The sequence below is a fragment of the Amblyomma americanum genome, chromosome 3 (genome assembly GCF_052857255.1).
Source record: "Amblyomma americanum isolate KBUSLIRL-KWMA chromosome 3, ASM5285725v1, whole genome shotgun sequence".
In the NCBI taxonomy this organism is placed as follows: Eukaryota; Metazoa; Arthropoda; class Arachnida; order Ixodida; family Ixodidae; genus Amblyomma; species Amblyomma americanum.
This window is the reverse complement of record NC_135499.1, coordinates 222,059,504-222,077,437: the sequence shown is the minus strand read 5'-3', so window position 1 is coordinate 222,077,437 and position 17,934 is coordinate 222,059,504. Positions and strand designations below refer to the sequence as shown.

At 48.4% G+C, this 17,934-nt stretch overlaps 1 protein-coding gene across 2 annotated transcripts in view; it reads right to left on the bottom strand.

Moving 5' to 3' along the window:
• Positions 1-10,192: 10,192 nt before the first annotated feature.
• Sf3b1 (splicing factor 3b subunit 1) overlaps positions 10,193-17,934 on the bottom strand; it is a 45,335-nt gene continuing 37,593 nt past the window's right edge. For both annotated transcript variants that reach the window (XM_077660124.1, XM_077660125.1), the window contains one exon: positions 10,193-11,639. In XM_077660124.1, the coding sequence (XP_077516250.1) occupies positions 11,481-11,639 (159 nt within the window). In that variant the 3' untranslated portion in view covers positions 10,193-11,480. The remainder of the gene's footprint in view (positions 11,640-17,934) is intronic.

Sequence of the window (17,934 nt, the reverse complement as noted above, 5' to 3'; positions counted from 1 at the left end):
AGTCCTCCATACAGGAGGCTAGAGAATCCCAATTATGAAGGCCGTCAGGCAGGGAGTCCCAGTCTCTCCAGTTCCATTAGCTGCGTGTTTACAGCAGGTACTCGGAGTTCTGGATTAGGAAGAGTTGGAGATAAAAGTTAAAGGGTAATACCTTAGTTATCCGCGGTTTGCCGATAACATTTGCCTTGTTAAGTAACTCAGGGGTCGAATTACAAGGCACAATCGAGGACCTATAAAGGCAAAGCAAACCATTGGGTTTAAAAATTGTTATGCAAAAAACTAAAGTAATGTTCAGTAGTCTCAGAAAGGAACAAGAGCGTACAATAGGCAGCGAAGCATTGTAATCGATAAGCAAATACATCTACTTAGAGCGGGTAGTGACCGTAGATCTGGACCACAATACTAAAATAACTGAGAGCATAAGATTGAGGTGGAGTGCATTTTGAAGGTACTCTCAGGTGATGAATGGCAGTTTACCAGTATCCCTCAACAGGAAAACATATAACAGCTGTATCTTACCGGTACTCACACATGGGGTAGAAACGTGGCGGCTAACGAAAAGTGTAGGACTTAAACTGAGAACAACGCAATCAGCTATGGAAAAGAAAATGATAGGTGTAACGTTAAGAGACAGGAAGAGTGCAGATTCGGTCAAAAAAAAAAAACGATAGTCAGTGGCATCCTAGTCGAAATAAAAAAGAAATGCGCTTGGGCAGGGCATGTAATGCGAAGGCAAGACAACTGATGGTCGTTAAGGGTAACGGACTGAATTCCTAGAGAAGGCAAGCGTAGCAGGGGCCTTCCGATGGTCAGGTAGGCGGATGGGAATAAAAAGTTTGCGGGGATAAGATAGTCGCAGCTGGCACAAGACAGGAATAATTGGAGCGATATGGGAGAGCGTTTTGTCTAGCAGTGACCGTTGTCAGGCTGATGATGACGATGATGATTAATATGTAGACACACCTACCTCCACCGAAAGGTTGCTGGGCTTGGGAGTACACAACACCTTAGACGAGCTTACAGAGACACACTTAACAATGCAGAGAGGCCGGCTTTCCCGCACCAAAGCAGGAAGAATCATACTTGATCGCTTAGGACTAGGCATACAGTTGCCACCCCAAGATACCAAAACACAGATACCTAAACGCATCGCTAAGGTAATAAGAGTTAAGCCACTAGCTAAGAATATGCATCCTGCTCACCACGAGGGGAGAAGAAGGACTAGGGCAAAAGCTCTACACAACATATACAACCAAGATGAACATGCAATATATGTAGATGCCGCAGAATATCCCCAGAAACAAGCGTTCGCACTAACGGCGGTGGATACGCAAGGTAAACTGATAGTCTCCGGCACTACAATAACGAAATCCTCGGAAACGGCAGAAGAGGCGGCACTCGCCCTTGCTATCATTAACACAGAAGCTACTACCATACGCAGCGACTCTAAATTTGCCATACGCAATTATGCGAGGGGCAGAATTTCTCAGGCAGCAATGAGCATATTGGGTCAAACCAAAGACTTAGACAGAATTATTGAATTGATATGGGTCCTGGCTCACTCGGGGAACCCTGGTAACGAAGCGGCACACATAACAGCTCGAGGAATCGTCAGCCGAGCAGGGGACGCTGTCGTTGCTGAGAGTTTTTCGAAGGACGGCCTATCATCTTTTCACGATGTTACTAATCATTTTAAACTTGAAAGGAGGATATTCCCTCCTCCAGACAAAGCCTTTAATAAGGAGCAGGAGACCACTTGGAGGCGACTCCAAACGCGATCCTTCATGACGCCTTAACTGTTGTCAAAATTCTACCCCAGTGAATACGACCCTGCATGTACATTATGTGGTGATTTAGCCACTTATGATCACCTATCGTGGAATTGTAAAGAGGAGCCGCCTCCGAAATCTCTAATACAGGTTCCTACTCTCGAGCAGTGGGAGGCCGTGTTGGTCAGCTCAGACTTGGGAGTTCAAACCCGGGTAATTGAATGGGCTACCCAGGTCGCTGTCAGCCGTGGACTGATAGCCACTTAGCACGGATCGTCTGCATTCTGCCTTTTCTGACGAATTAAATGTTTTCCAATCCAATCCAAGCAGTAAGCTGTGAGCGCTGCACTTAATCCAGTGAAGTCGCATACTACACTGTGTCTTCTTGAGGCAGGTCAGCGCTGGAATTACACACACATATGCTAGGGCTTGTAAGGTTTTAGTACTGCATCTAATACCTGGTGTTTCAAGGACGACTATTTTTTTTTCAAAAATAGGCTTTTTTGGGGTAAAACTATAGCTTTTGCAGCATAGTATAGCCAGTGTTGGCGGAGGCCAGAGAAGCGGTGAATCGTTAACTTTTTAACTATTACAGCTAGGCGCCTAGCTGCAATCAGATATTTGTAGCCGGCCGTTAGTAATAGCCATATTAGTTTTTATAATTTAGAAAACACACTACCCTTCACGCTACGGCTCCAAAAAATTTCTTTTTTGACTAGTTACGTGCACTGGAAAAGTTACTTTGCCTGCATGCTTTTCGAAAGCGCATGTATTTTGGCACGATGTAGCCACATTTTGTCGAGCCACAGCGCCGAGGATAACGGCGTTTTCGAAATCCTAAAAACTGATATGGCTATTCCTAAAAGACCGGCAACAAATTTGATTGCAACTAGGCGCCTAACTCTAATAGGTAAAAAGTTAATTATTAAAAATTAACCAGCTCACTAAAAACGATTCACTAGTTTTCTGGTGTCGCCGACAATGGTAATACTATGTCGCAAAAGACATATTTTTACCTCAAAAATCCTACTTACAAAAAAAACTGCGTCTTCCCTGCATAACGGCCGCGAGCCCAATTGGTATTACGAGTACTCACACAGCGCTAGCTTAGCACTGGTGATTGTGTTCAGCGCGAAATCCCTCTTGACAGAAGCAACTTAAAAAATAAGGGCGCGCTTGACGACCCGATGCAGAAGCCATTCTTCGCGTGTACTCCTGAACATTGTATGTCACACAAAGGGACTCCCAAGTACAAGAGCTCAACAAAGTAACTGACACTTCCATTATTGTTTTTAAACTTGGAACAACCATACTTGTCGATTGTTCCTCCAACCGCTTCCAGTGTATTTATTATTGCGACGATCAACTTTTTTTTTATGCTATGGGAGGGTCACAATGCGTGCTTCATGGTCTGAGTAATGTGCTGGCACGGATTGGAGGATCTTGTCGCGCAGCATCCCGAGCACGAAGATTGGCTAGAACCATGCCCTTCCTTGTAACGCAACTGGCGTGCCACGTCTCCACTCGGGGTTTAAAGGGACACTGAGGAGAACCCTATCAAAATTTTTGTGTTAGCAATATCTGATAGTTCGTCATTTTATGGCTTTGTTGACGCTTGTCCGGGAGCGAAATATGCATTCATTTCAAAGAAATTTGGATTCGAAGTTGAAATTTTTTTTCCGCCGCTCCGATTCAAACTCGAGAACTCTTATGAAGACACGGAGAACTCTTATGACGACACAGAACGGAGTGACGTGAAACGTGACGTACACGGAGACTCCGTGATTTCTGCGGCTAGCGGTGCGGTCTAGCAGCTGCCGAAATGAAAGCTACCGCCGCCGCACGTTGAAGGCATCTATCGGGGGTCGCCACCGTCGCTTCGTTTACGCTTGCACCGGCGTCTTGCCAGCGTTACGATGGATCCCGTTCCCGAACTCGACGACGTAGTTCTCGCAAAACTCTGGCCTGCATTTCAGCGACCTCAGCCCCACCGAGCGTGCGATGCTTTTGAGGGAGCACAGTTAGGTTAGGCGCCGGCGGGTGGTTTCCCCCTTCCTCAGAGAGCAGCCGTTGCAAACTAAATATCATAACCCCAGTGCGGGGAGTCGCAAGGGGCCAGGACAAGGTCGGCGCCTTGCGCCCATCGAAGGCTGGCCGGGGCTTTGGGGCCAACGGATTGCGATTCCTTGAACGGCGCGGTTGCACGGCGCAGCAGGCGGCGTCGAGGTCTCCCACGGTTGCAAGGGCCAAGTTATTTATTTTTTTGCCACAAAAAACAAATGTGTGCTCGAGGGCGGTCGCGTTTAAAGTCGGCGGCTTGAAACCAAATCCGGCGCACGACGCTTCAACGGCTTCCGCTAGATCCAACGGGTCCACTGGATCTGGCTCTCTCGCAAACTTGCATGTATATTCAGATATGTACTGTGAATGGATTAAAATAACCGAGCTCGAAAAGAACAGCTCCGCCAAACTGCCGCAGCTATTGAATATAACGCGCACCTCGCCGCGGAGCCAAATCAGTCTGGCCGGGCCGGCGGCGGCTGGCGCACTCGGCGCGAAATAGATACACGCTCCAATCTACCCGCCAGTGCGGTCAGAGTGCGCCGAAGCCGCCGAACGCGTCGGCAGTCAAGCGCAGTTGGAGTATAGAGGGTCTCGCTTTGACCGACGTGACATCGCCGTGCAGCGCGCGCCTCGCCGCAGCATAAACGTGCCTTAACAGAGCCTGCGCTTAACCGCCAACCAACGTATTCAGCGGCGGCATCCATGGGAGCCACTGAAACCCCCCGCCCACTCACTGAATAAAAGAAGTCTGGTGCCGAGGTTCGGAGTCGAACCAGGGCCTTCGGCCTTTGAGGCGGAAACGCTGCCGCTGCGCCACGACGGCTCAAGTTACAGCCGTCAATAAAGGCGCATCTAGTGAATGCACTCTTCTTATGCAGCAATCTCCGCGCTTTCGCTAGGTATATCCTGGCCTAACAGAGCTAGACCATCAGCAATTTTTCTCAACTGCCTTGTACCTTGTCTCCCGTCCCTAATAAACGATTTCCGTTACGTAGTTTGAAGTTGACTGGCACAGCCGGGAATGTTTCGCCGGGCAAGCGTGCGATGCGAATACACAAGTGCTGCCTTGTACGATCACCGACCATCGTGCCACCATAGCTTTTCATTGACCGTGGCGATCATCTTACAAGCCTTAACAGGCTCCTTCAAAGGCTAACTAGCACTTGAAGCGGCACTTGGAGTTCCTCTGCTGTTCGGCGCTTGTAAATCGAAGCGCGTCAAAAACAAAACCACGGGGCACGCAAAGGTCAGACGCGAAGCGCCATAACAAATCGAAACTCTCCTGGCCGCCTGTGGCGCCGCCAAGCATCCGTTTTCTTTGCTTCCAACATTCAGGTTGTCTTTTGCCTGCCTTCCTTGCGTGATAAAAGTGCACTATTGGTTTTTAAACAAAACTTACTTCAATATTGATCTGCGCAACCTACCTTTGTCAGCCTCAGAGATTCGCAAAACCAAGTAGGATGGAAAATTCCTCCAAGGTGGCGTCTCTTGTCCTATGGCGTCACCACGCTTGTACTTGCGAGATTGGCCTGTGGTGGCGATACCTGTATTTTGGTTCTTGCTATTTTCTACCTTAAAAGAGCCTTGTTTTCAGTAAGAGCGGCGTTTTTGTGATCAGGAGCTGGTATTCTATCGATACAAGCCAACTTCAATTTCTCCTCAGTGTCCCTTTAATCACTGTGGCGGCCACTACTGGCGCACAGCTGCTAATAACACGTGGCGCAGCCGGATTGAAAAGTGGTTTTGAGGAAAGACACACAAACTGTCGCACATCACTGCGGACACCTCAACCTAGCCGTGGGGAAAGAGATGGAGGAGGAATTTAAAGAAGTGACAGATAAAGAGGAGCCGTAGTGGAGGGCTCCGGAATAATTTCGACCACTTGGGTCTCACGCTCACGCCACCAGAGAGAAGCGAGCACCGCCTTTGGGAACACTCATACGCGCGTAGATCAGCTTTTCCAGCGCGGCGCGGAGCGCTCTCTCCTCCTCTACGTCTTCTTCTCCCCTCTCTCGGACGGGGAGGGTGAAGGGAGAGAGCACGGACACACGATCGACCAATATAACTTGAGCAGAAAGCACTTTTTTCGCCTGTAAAGCGTGCACCTCCGCATAACAGGTAACATTGCGGCGAAGCTACTGGAAAAATTGCCACGATATTGCTTAATGGAGGTGCACGCTTTACAGGCAAAAAAAAGTGTGAGCCAACACCTACCTACCTTTCACACACCGAAAAATCACAACCGAACAGTGGGAGGTACTGTTGAGCTGCTCGGAAGGCGCCGTTCAAGAGAGGACGGTCACCTGGGCTGCGGAGGCCGCCGCGGCGCAAGGGCTTGCGACCGTCTGGTCTCCAGCCCCTTCCTAAAATCTGGTTTGGTTCGTGGGGGGTTTAACGTCCCAAAGCGACTCCGACTATGAGGGACGCCGTAGTGAAGGGCTCCGGAAATTTCGACCACCTAGGATTCTTTAACGTGCACTGACATCGCACAGTGCACGGGCCTCTATAATTCTGCCTCAATCGAAATTCGACCGCCGCGGCCGGGATCCTTCCTAAAATCTTTCAAATAAAGTTGCTACCTACTCATTTAGATACGATTATAAATATGAGTTGGAGTTTTCAGTTTTTTTCATGCGAAAACGGCTCATCGGCAGCGAAACCCGGCGTTGTCCATCAGCAGTGGTCCAGGAACCCCAGTGACATCACCATGGTCTTGCATGCTGTCAGCACAGACCATAAGATAGTAATGGTTGATCATAGGCAATGAAGCAAAGACATTAGACGAGACAGTCGCAATTAGTAACAGGACAATTTTTGGAATTACAAGGGACGTTAATAAATGATGATGGCCATTAATGACAATGGCAACGGTAAAGGCATTGAAGTTGAAGGTATCTGGGTCAACGGCCTTTAGGCTAGACGCCTTCAAGGCCTTTAGGCAAGAGGCCTTTACAGTAAAGGCCTTTGCTTGATTGCAACTTATTTTTGGAAAAGGGGAACTGATTACCTTCAGGGCCTTTAGGCCAGAGGCCTTTACAGTAAGGGCCTTTGTTTGGTTACAACTTATTTCTGGAAAGAAGTAACTGATTACCAGTAATTAACCAAAGTTTTTTAATTAGGCGCAATGTTAACATTTGAAACGGTAACAGACTTTACAAGAAAATTAATTGATTAAAAGTAATCAATTACTTGTAACACATTATATACAACTCTGGCCAAGAGTAAAGCCCCCTGATAATTAGCCAAGAGATCACACCATCACCGTTACCCCCAAGCTCACAGCCTCCCCTTCCGGCTGACTGGCCGCTGCGATTCCCTTTCCCCGCGGCGCTCCTCCCACTTCACCCTCCTTTCCACACTTCGCGAAGGTGGCAGTACGAATGCCAACGCATAAAAAAAGTAAGCATCAAAATGTCAGCTCGGCAACAGGCTCCGTAGTAAAAAATTTCGCTAACAGTAAAAGGAAAGGGTGCTCTATCCAACAAAGCGCAATGACGCCTAAAAGATTAAACCAAAAAAAAAAAGAGAAACAGGATATGCGCCTAATAATTGTGGGACATTCTATTCTACCGCAAATTTTTATTTTTATTATTATCATTAATTTATCAATACTATACGCCTTTTTCACGGGCTCAAGCAGGACAAGGCACACAGGAATACATGGGTCATTTTAGCGAACTTTTCGTGACAAGCAAAATTGTTAAAAAGACGAACAAAAACAAATAACCCACGAATGTTTAATCTTTTAGACATTTTAACATCCATCCTCGAAGATTAGTCGGGTGTCCTTCCTACATTCTTGCTCTATTATATGTAGTACGTACGGTCCACGGAAATTGTGGCATCCATCTGCATACTAATTCTATACAAAATGATGAAGCCTGCGGTAAAGATTTGTTCATGCAGCGTTAACGGTATCTCCTGAAGTCCATTTTGGAGGATGTGTGGCGATGATCACTGTAAGGCGCATTTCAGTGCTGATGGTGTGATGACCTCACATATGATGCCATCAAACAAGTGATGATGTAAGTGGCTGGTGGTCAGTAACGTTCAGTAACTTCAGAAAAAAAAAAGCGGGAAAATGTCTCGAGTGTAAGCAGTGAATACGCGAGATCACAACGAAGGCTGGCATCCATGTCAGCGCCTCCTCTACGTTATCTATGTCCATGTCAATGATGTGGCCGAGTTCCTGCGAACGCGTCGAAAAGAAACCAGAATTAATGCACGACAACCAAAGAGCTCTATGAAAAGAGATTTGATTTTTGGTTTCGGGCGAATAGTAATTTTCTTTGAGTAATTTCAAAGCGAATATTTGGAATGTCCCTGGCACATGAAAAAAAGGCTGAAAGGCACAATAGGCAGTTTGAAAATCTTGCATTTTTCTGACAGGTAAGGTCACTGCATGAAGAAAAGAAAGTATTTAAGCTTTGCATACTAATTGAAGCTATGTCGACCGTATGCAAAAATGGCCATCCGAAATCGGTGGAGTCAAGCTAAAAGCGTAGACGACGTATTTATGGGGTCTGAGGTGGGTTTGGCCAATCTGCAGGTGTCGCGCGCCTCGTGCCGGTGGCAGAGTCCGCGCCACGATTCACGGAGCTGCACGCGCAAAAAAAAATTGTCAGTTTGTGCACAATCCAGATCTGGTAACGAAAATTACAACTCGCTTCCCCGGCTCACTCATGCTGGCGGTCGCTTTCCAGGACACACTGCAAGTAGCGCGGGAGCAAACTTGCGGTCCTTCTGTTAGCCTTTGGAGTTGCTCTGGAGCGTGCATCCTGCCTGGATCCGAAACTACAGGTCCATTAGCTGTTTGGTTTTCCGCCTTAATAGTCAGCCAGGCCGTGCTCAAGTGGAAGGCATAGAAATTGCACCGTGTTGATATCCACTTACCTTTGTAGTCGTATGGCTGCGCTTGGGTGGATGCGATTGAGTGATTACCCCCCATTACATATCTCCTGGCGGTATTCCCGCAACAGAAGCCGAGGAGGTTGCCATAGCTCTAGCGGTCGCTTGCGGCTCCCAGGGAAACAAATCTCTAAACATACTTACAGACTCTTAAAGAGGCATGTAGGAACTACACTAGGGCCATGAGCATGAACAGCCATGAACATACTCAGAAAAGCGCGAATCTCGGACACAACACACATACACAGCCTGGTTTGGATGCCCGGACATGCAGGTATTAAGGGAAATGAAAGAGCGGACGGCCATGCTCGAGCGATGAGTTTCCGAGCGGGATTACCGGACGACTTTTGCACCCGAGCCTGCGACGGGGGGTATGCAGAGCACCTGGCCCTATACAGGGGCTTAAGGTATAAATATCCTCCGCCACACAAGGTACTAACAAAGGAAGAGGCTACCGGGTGGCGCAGACTGCAGACGGGTATTTTTCCAAATTTACACATACTAAACAAAATGTTTCCGACACAATACAGAGCCACATGCCCGTGGTGCGGGGCGGCACCAACGCTGTACCACATCACATCACAAGTGCGGAGCAATGGGAGAGCCGGCTCGTCAGCAGCGAGCTCACGGTCCAAAGGACCCTGGTGCAGCACGCTTACGAGGCAGCGCGGCTCAGCGGAGCCCTGGAATGAGGGCCCGACCTTGCGAAGACGGGATCCGGGATCGCCTGATATGAAGACGACGCGGATCCTGCTGCCGCCGAACTACGCAAATGTTCAATAAAAGTTTTTCACTCACTCCCCTGAATAATGGACCAGAAAAGCGGCTGTGGCAGCTGCAATCAGCTCAGCCCCTCCCTGTGTAAGACTGGGGACACGCGTTCTCCGATTAGTGTATGCCACCGTGCCAGTTCCGCCGTGTGCGCAGACACTTTGCAGGTAGAGATCGGGGCACCTGCTCGCGTCTGCTGTCATGCACATGCGCAGACCAGCTCCGGGATATGCGCGGCACATACGCTAAGTGTCCATAGAATCGGGCCTTTAGTTCCATGTGCGCCGTAGTGCTAAGCCGCAGGAGGCACGCTGAACCAAAACCACACTAAGCAAGTGTTCCAGAAACGTTATTCACCTGAAGTGAATATTTGGAGATTTCAAACACCAAACATCCGGATCGAATGCTATGTCTACTTTACTAGTCAACCGAATATTCGAAATTATCACTTTTATAAATTTCGAATACTCGCACATGCATCAATATGCACAGAGTTGTTCCATATGTGATGCCAGTTTGTGGCTTTTGCTTAAGGCAATAAAAATCTGCAAGGCTGCTCACGTGCACCTTAAAGCATTGTCCCCTTGTGGTGACAACATGCAGGCCGGCACTATGAGACTTGTACACAGTGAAGAAACAACTTGGCCGTGGTGATAGCAATGTACATACTTGCCGGTGGCAGGAATCAGAATGAGTGAGGCTGCGAGCCGTGCTTTATTTAAACATGACTGTCTTGATGGTAAAAACAGTGCATTTTAGCGAACAGTTCTAAGCATTGCAGAGTAGCCCACGCATGAGGCCCATCCACTGCAAAAAGTCTAGCTGCATCTATACTCACGGATAGCTTCCTATACACTGAACTCAAGGCTGGAGGACGAAAGCATATGGGTCATTCCAAGACAGATATAGACTTGAAGGGTGGTGACAAGCCCAACAAGTTCACACAAAAGATTCTATCCCTCTATTGCACTCAACAAGAGAATGACCTCGTGACCCACCCATCGCAACTATAGGATTTGGTGAAAGGGAGGAAGCAGCTGACAGGCAACAGAAGCTAAGAGTTCCTGGAAGGAGGGAGGGGGGGGGGGGGGGTACAAAAACCTTGCTAACTGGATGGACTACTTGGAGCAATGACACAGCACAGGGACAAAAGCTGGTCTCCTTCCCCTGCACCGTCTAACCCTGGCTGCAGTGTCACAGAAAGTTGACTGCGAGTACAGCAAAAAAGTCCAAATCCTGTCTCGCACCCCAAACAAAAAAGAAGGCCTAACACAGCACAATGCCAGAGTCCAATGCTTCTGGCACCGACAACAACAAAGCACACCAGTGGAAACAAACACAGCTACGCTCAGTAAAATTTATTAACCTCAGGTACACGCTGATCAAAACCTAAAATGGCGAGAATTGGGCCTAGTAGGCTGTTCATGATGCTTCAGCGCGCCTAACTTTTCACAGAACAATAAACAACGACAGACAATGTTTTTGTTGTTGTGTTTATCATCCTGTGAAAAGTAATACGCGTTGAACCATCATGATAAAAACCTGTTGCAATCTTTTTCAGCTATGAATAATATGCTGTGCACAGCATGCTGCAATTATCTGGGGCCCGAGACTAAGACAAAGGATACATGTGCAGCTAAACAGGCTTCACATGATGTCGTTGTTCTGCTCGGCATATACAAAAGGGCAGACAAAGGAGAGCAAAGCCTGGCTCAAACATGCAGGAAATGATAACCACGTCTGCAACTTACACAGGAGCTTCCATTCACTGTTTAAAGGACAAGCCGCACATTCCAGCAGCCCATAATGGGCTCCGATAGGACGGTGGCACAAACCCTTTCCTCCCAGACACCAGATGCATACACATCCTTCGCAGGGACATTAATTTTATTTCACAGAGATGGGATGGGGGCTGCACAACAAAGAACAACATTGGGCCAGGAGGAAAGGGAGAGGGAAGAAACCTTTTCACAGAATGTAGTCCAACTCATGCCTGATGTAGTTGTTGCGGCCGTCGTCGACCACACGAGGATAGCCGGCCACCAAGGCATCTTGGCCTCCAATGTACAAGCTGTTGTAAATCTTCCAGTAGACATCTCGCACTTTCCGGGCAGGATGAAATAGACCCTGTAACATGCACCGATCACAAGAAATGTTAGCAGGGGACACCTGTGTTACCTTTTATCATACCTTTACACACCACACATGTACTGCAAAAAATCCGCAACAATAGCATGTTTTAGAACAGCCAGGAGCAAGCCAATGGATGATGCCAACTATTATGAAATGCAAAAATCTTGGCGCTGAATGCCTTGGCACAGAACACATTAAAGCACATTTTGCTTTTGCATGTTTTGTGAAAACAAGAGTAGAGCCCCAATTCTACGACTTTCACGGGACTGCACAAAACCGTTGTACAATTGGAAGTACTGCAAAATGGACGCATTATGTTATAAATGCACCTGCTGCCCTTGCTGTCCAAATATACAAGGTATTTTTTTTCCTACGCGCCATTAAAATGCCCGTCTTTTTCCTGTGAGAATTCATGCCAAGACCGCAGTAACAGGAAGTATTTCGGAAAACAAAGCAAGAGTGCACTCCCGTTATTGCACATTAATAATAGCCACACTAAGAAAAACAAAGTAGATCCACACATGCCTGGAAGTCGATGGTTTTCATGACGTTCCAGAAATAGGGCCACTCAAAATCTTCTAAGATGTTTCACGACATGCAGTACGGACTTGCTAGCGACATGACATTCAAGGCTGCACTAAGGATCGCCATCCCTCCCCTATATTACACAGTCGAGCCTGTAATAGGCGATCGCACCAGAGAGAAAATATTTCCACTATGCTTGCCTTTGGCTTGGAAGACTAGAGTTTACACCAGGCAGCGGCACACTTCGTGCAGGAACATGCAGGCCCCCTCGGCTCGCCAAGCCGCAACAAGCAGTTTGCTCAGTGTCGCTGGGCATAACATGCTACCCATTAAATCCACAGCAAAAGGCATTCTGGAACTAGCCACTGCATATCATAAGATGCCTTTGTTACCCATTATCGCTAACCAAATAAGTTCACATTGAAATGAATGTACAATTCATTTCCGTAAGGCCTTCATGAGTGAAGTGAGTGAAAAATCAGGCCAGGCGAGACCAGCTTCTCTCGCATGGCCGCGGGTCGCACGTGCAGAGTCAGAGCCGCTATCGAAACTCACTGAAGAGATTTAACAGAACACAGTAGGCTACCATAATCCACTTCTCCGAGGACCCACTACGCGTGCGCAGATCGCCGTGAGGCCGGCCAACTGCACGCACACCTGCTGAGTTGGGAGCAATCAGCTTGTGCGGACTGGCGGCGCATGGGAGCGGATCGCGCTATGCTTTATCTCTCTAATGTAGCCAGTTGTGTGCTGAACCGCACTACTGCGCACAAGACCACAGCTTAATTTCAATTCAGAATACTGAAGGCGGCACAACTAGTGCTTCACCAGCCCGATTCATTAAGGACAGTTTCTGCCGGTCATCCATTGAGGCAGTGTGAGTACACCATATTTACTCCCATAATAGATGCACTCATGTAATAAAAGCACACCGTGCCTTGGCGGCCAGAAAGAACGATTTTCTCCCACATAATAAATACACCCCCTAATCCTTCAGATTTTCGTAAAAAAAAAAAGAAACGTGTGCCATTATGCAAATAAATATGAAAATTTTCCATCATATATAATCAGGGCTTGTAATGAATTGTAATGCAACAGGGCCCAAGCCAATTTGTCGTAAAATGCGCCATCATATTAATGAGGGATGCATAATCGGGATTCCACTTTACTGCAATGCTTCCATTTACATATTCCTGCCTTGCTAGAATTCTTCAGGAGCACGCGAAACACCGTATAAACGTGTGTAAGGGCCGCACTTTTTTTCCCAGATTCGGGGGGCAAATTTCGGGGTGCGGCCCATACACGCGATTTTCGAAAAAAAATTTTTTTTTCAAGTGAAAGCAAACCAATCTGGAATGCGCGGCATTTATTTACCGTTCAGGCATCACTCACGGAGTCTTCAGACTCCGAGCTGGTGCTGTGTTCAGGTAAATGTTCAGCCCACAGAAAGTCGTCTTCGGTCCCGTCTAAACTGTTTGAAATTCCGGTCACTTTGAAACTCCGGGTTACAATGTCGGTCGACACGGAATTCCACGCGGACAAAATCCATCCAAGCACAGTCGCGAGCGGTGCCCTCTTAAGACGCCTTGTCGGCTTCTCGTCGTGACTGCCATTGGCCATCCATTCTGAATACTGCCTTCGAAATTCAACCTTAAAAGGCCGATTGACGCTTACATCCAGGGGTTGCAGCATGCCGGTGAGGCCGCCCGGTATCACGGCCATGTCTGTGTGGATACCGCGCAGGCGTTCCTTAACCCTTCCCGTCAAGTGACCGCGGAAGCTGTCCAAGACGAGGAGCGATCGTCGGGCCAGCATGGCGCCTGGGCGCTTCTCCCAAACACTTTTTACCCAGTCGAGCACAAGCTCATCATCCATCCAGCCCTTTTCTTGGGCGTGAACTACAATTCCCTTGGGGAAAACGCCTTTAGGAATCGTTTTTCTTTTCAGGATGACATAGGGGGGCAGCTTCCGCTCGTCCGCGGTGACGCACAGCATAACGGTACACCGTTGGGGCTCCGCGCCGGTTGTCCGCACGAAAACCTTTCTTTCCTTTCAGTTCAACTGTGCAGCTCTCGGGATAGTCGAACCACACGGGGGTCTGGTCGGCGTTCGCTATCTGTGAAAATATATAGTTGTGCTCACAACGCAGACTGATGACATACTTCTGAAAGCTGAGCACCTTGTCGGTGTAGTCGGGGGGCAGCCGCTGGCACAGCGTGGTCCTTCGCCGAAATGATAGACCCTTCCACTTCAGAAATCTTCGTACCCAGCCGGCACTAGCCTTGAAGTCCTCGTGCGGTATGCTTTTAGCACGCGCCAAGGCTTGTGCCCTCACGCGCAGCATGTCCGTTGTCAACGCGTAGCCGTTGTTCCGCACTTCCATCGAATATCATAGCAGCTCTTCTAGCTCAGGAAATTTGCATGGCTTGCCTCGGAAAGCGCGCTTTTTGGAGCTGGTATTCTTCAACGCATCCCTTTGTCCGCACCATCGTCGGACACACTTCTCGTCCACTTCAAATTTTCTGCCCGCGGCACGCTTGCCGTGTTCGAAAGCGAACTCCACTACTTTCAGTTTAAAGCCCGCCGTGTAGCTGTTGAGGTGCTTGCCCATCGTGCAACAGTGACAATGCTCGGAGGCAGTTCATGAAAAAGTGAAGAACGACAGCGCACGAGAGCAACCACTATGCCGAGCGCCCACGCTAACACAACCACCCAAAACGCATGCTTTGACAGCCAGAACAGAACAAAGTTAGACCTGGCGATACCGATGCCGATACGGATAGCGGAAGTACAGTAGCAGAAGCTCGCGGCAGAAGAAAAGATGATTGATGACCCGCAACCTCGGGCGCCATCCATGGGCGGCACCTCGAAGCTCCTGTGCGCATGTATTTCAAAGGCTATTCTTGCGTGTTTCCTGGAAAGTTTGGGTGCGGCCCTTACACAGATTTTTTTTTTTTTTCAAATATTTCCTTTGGGAATATGGGGTACGGCCCTTACACGGGTGCGGCCCTTACATGGGTGCGGCCCTTACACGCGTTTATACGGTATATTCACATCATCTAGAATTCGTATGGGAAAAAAAAAAGGCTAACCTGAATATAAAAATTCCGAGAATACAATCTTATTTCTTTGGTCCAATTATTTTGTAATTGCATAAATAATTGTAACGAATTGCATTATTAATTTTTAAAAATTGATCAGCAATACAGTCGAGCCGCGGGCTCATAACGAACATGAGCGTCACGCGACGGCCGTTCGTTATATCCCGAAGTTCGTAGTAAGTGGACTACAGCTTTAAGGACAGTTGCTTGCCAAAACACAAAATTTTTTCTTTGCGAAAAAGTCCGTGACGGACGCCTGTTTTTGCAGCGCAGATCCAATGAGAGAGGTTTCCAGTTTATTTAATGCAGAAGCATGCTACTGCCGAGGCCCTTGGCATAGACACGTTGTCTTAGGCTCTCTATGTAGCTCATTGCTACAGGCGCACTTATGGGTGCTGGCTCCGAAGTTTCATCCTCATCTGATTCCTCGGCGTCACTCTCGTCCCGCACTTCAGAAACGATGCCTTCGTCCGTGCACGGTTCTGCGGTGTCGGTGTCGTCAGCGAAAGAAATAAAATTCCAACCAATGTCATGACCCCTCATGTCGGAGTCGACGACGCGCTGCCACAAATCACAGCCGGGCTGGTCATCTTCTGAAGCATCAGGCTCGGCATCAGACACTGTGCCGACGAAGTCAGCCTTGCGGAAGCAGTTCCGCTCGCCAGTGGCCGTCACCTCCGCCCAGGCCGCTTTCATCATTTCTACCGCTGAATACAATGGTAATGGGCACTGTGTTCCTGTCCACCATTCCGAATTACAACCAGGGCCCGAGACTTGAACGAAGCCAATGAAACGTCCGCACCGCAACAACATTGACGAAAGCGCGCGATGGGGTAGGCGTGCAACGTGCACAGGTGGCAATCAAACCAATCAAGCTAAAGATACAGACGCACAGCACCAGAGGAGAGACCAATGGGGGGCGTCCGTGAGTGTCAGTGCAGCCACCTATGGGCTCCCACGAAAGGCCTGCTTCACGGAGTGTGGCCTCCGCGATCGGCACCGGTGGCGGCGCGGTTGATCGCAGAGGCCACGTGCAGATTTGCAAGAGAGTGAGGAGATGGGAGCGGAGTTGCGAGGAGGGGTGGGAGGGCGATCTTGGTAGGCGCGTTGGCGGGGAAGGGTAGCTCGCTCGAGAGCGGCACGAAATGGGGCCTGATGGGATGGGCAGTTCGCCTGCGACGCTTGTGGTGAGGCTCGGCAAAACATGCCGCGCGCTGGGCGCGCGAAGGGGTCGGAGGCAGGTTATCTCGCATCGCGACGCCGGGTTACGCCGTCCGTTCGCTGTAACAGCAGGGCTTGATGACGTTCCTTATACGTGTGATTTTGTGGCATTGAAACAATGTATACTTTGACGGTCGCGCAGGTCTTGTTTGTTATAAGCAAAAGTTCGTCTTAAGGGGGGAGGCTACTCTTAAAGAAAAAAATTGTTTCTGCACCAAATTTAATCAAACTGCACACCCATGACTAGTTTTTCATGCTGATTCCAAAAATGTCATTGGTTTCATGATAGGATCATTACTTATTGAGATACACTTAATTACACCCTTCTCACTAATAAGAACAATTAAGAGAAAAAACACATTAAGAAGTTTATAAATTGCACTTGGTTGGGTTCTAGAAACAGAAATGAATACAATGTTGGAAACAGTTTTTTAATTTTACTATCATAAGTAGTTTTTAAAGACATTGAAACTCAAGGTACAAATAGTGCCTAACTTGCAATCAAAAACTAGAGCAAATTAAAAAATTTCTGAACATTAATTACAAATTCTACTCCCAGCATTGTGTAGACTACACATATGGCTACTTGCTAAAAAAAGAATTATGGTTCTATCTGCCATAGCTGCTGAGATATGCTAGTTTGGGACATGCTACGAGTCCAAAATTTCCATTTTGAGAAAAACAGCAAAAACAAACGAAGTGGTGTTTATGGCAAAGTACTTCAAATTTATTTATATACTGGCATCAGCAGACACTTAATAACCTCCTGGAAGGTAGTCTGTCTGACCAGAGTTATTAAAATGGCGCTTTTTGAGTGAGCGCTGAAGATTTTCTCGTTCCCCAAGCGCAAGCTGACGATGGAGAAGGTGTCGCCGGGTGGGGCAGTTGCGGCGTCTCCCATTGCACCGAAGAATGCTGCCTTTCGCTCTGTTGCTGCCGCTGATGCCATCTCCTGAAGTTTCTCCTGGGCTTTTTTGTCTCTTTCTTCTGTCTCGGAAGGTTGCAGCATTCGGGTATCGCGACGAACACGGCCGCTGCCCGATGAGGCTTCCGCGACCGGCGGCGCCGTTAGGCCTAGCTCGGTCGGCACCTCCCGATCCGCTGGCGGAGGCGTACCCACGGTGCCTGTGGTGTCCGCGGTGCTCGAGGTGACCGTGGCGCTCTTCTTGAGGTTGTTAATGAGCGATTTTTTCCTCTTTTTTCCATATCTGTGCGTCGTGCTGAACTTTGGCGCCGGCGTTGACATCGTCGCGAGAAGCACCAGCGAACACACCTTGACAAAATGGCTACCGCTTGGGCTCAACAGACGCTTCCAGCAGACGACACGAGGCCCTTCAGCCAATCAGATAGCAGCTTTCAGTCACGTGCACCGACTAGCGAATAGCATCGCGCGTTGCGACTGCTTTTTGGCGGCATTTTCTCCCTCATCCAATAAGCATAAA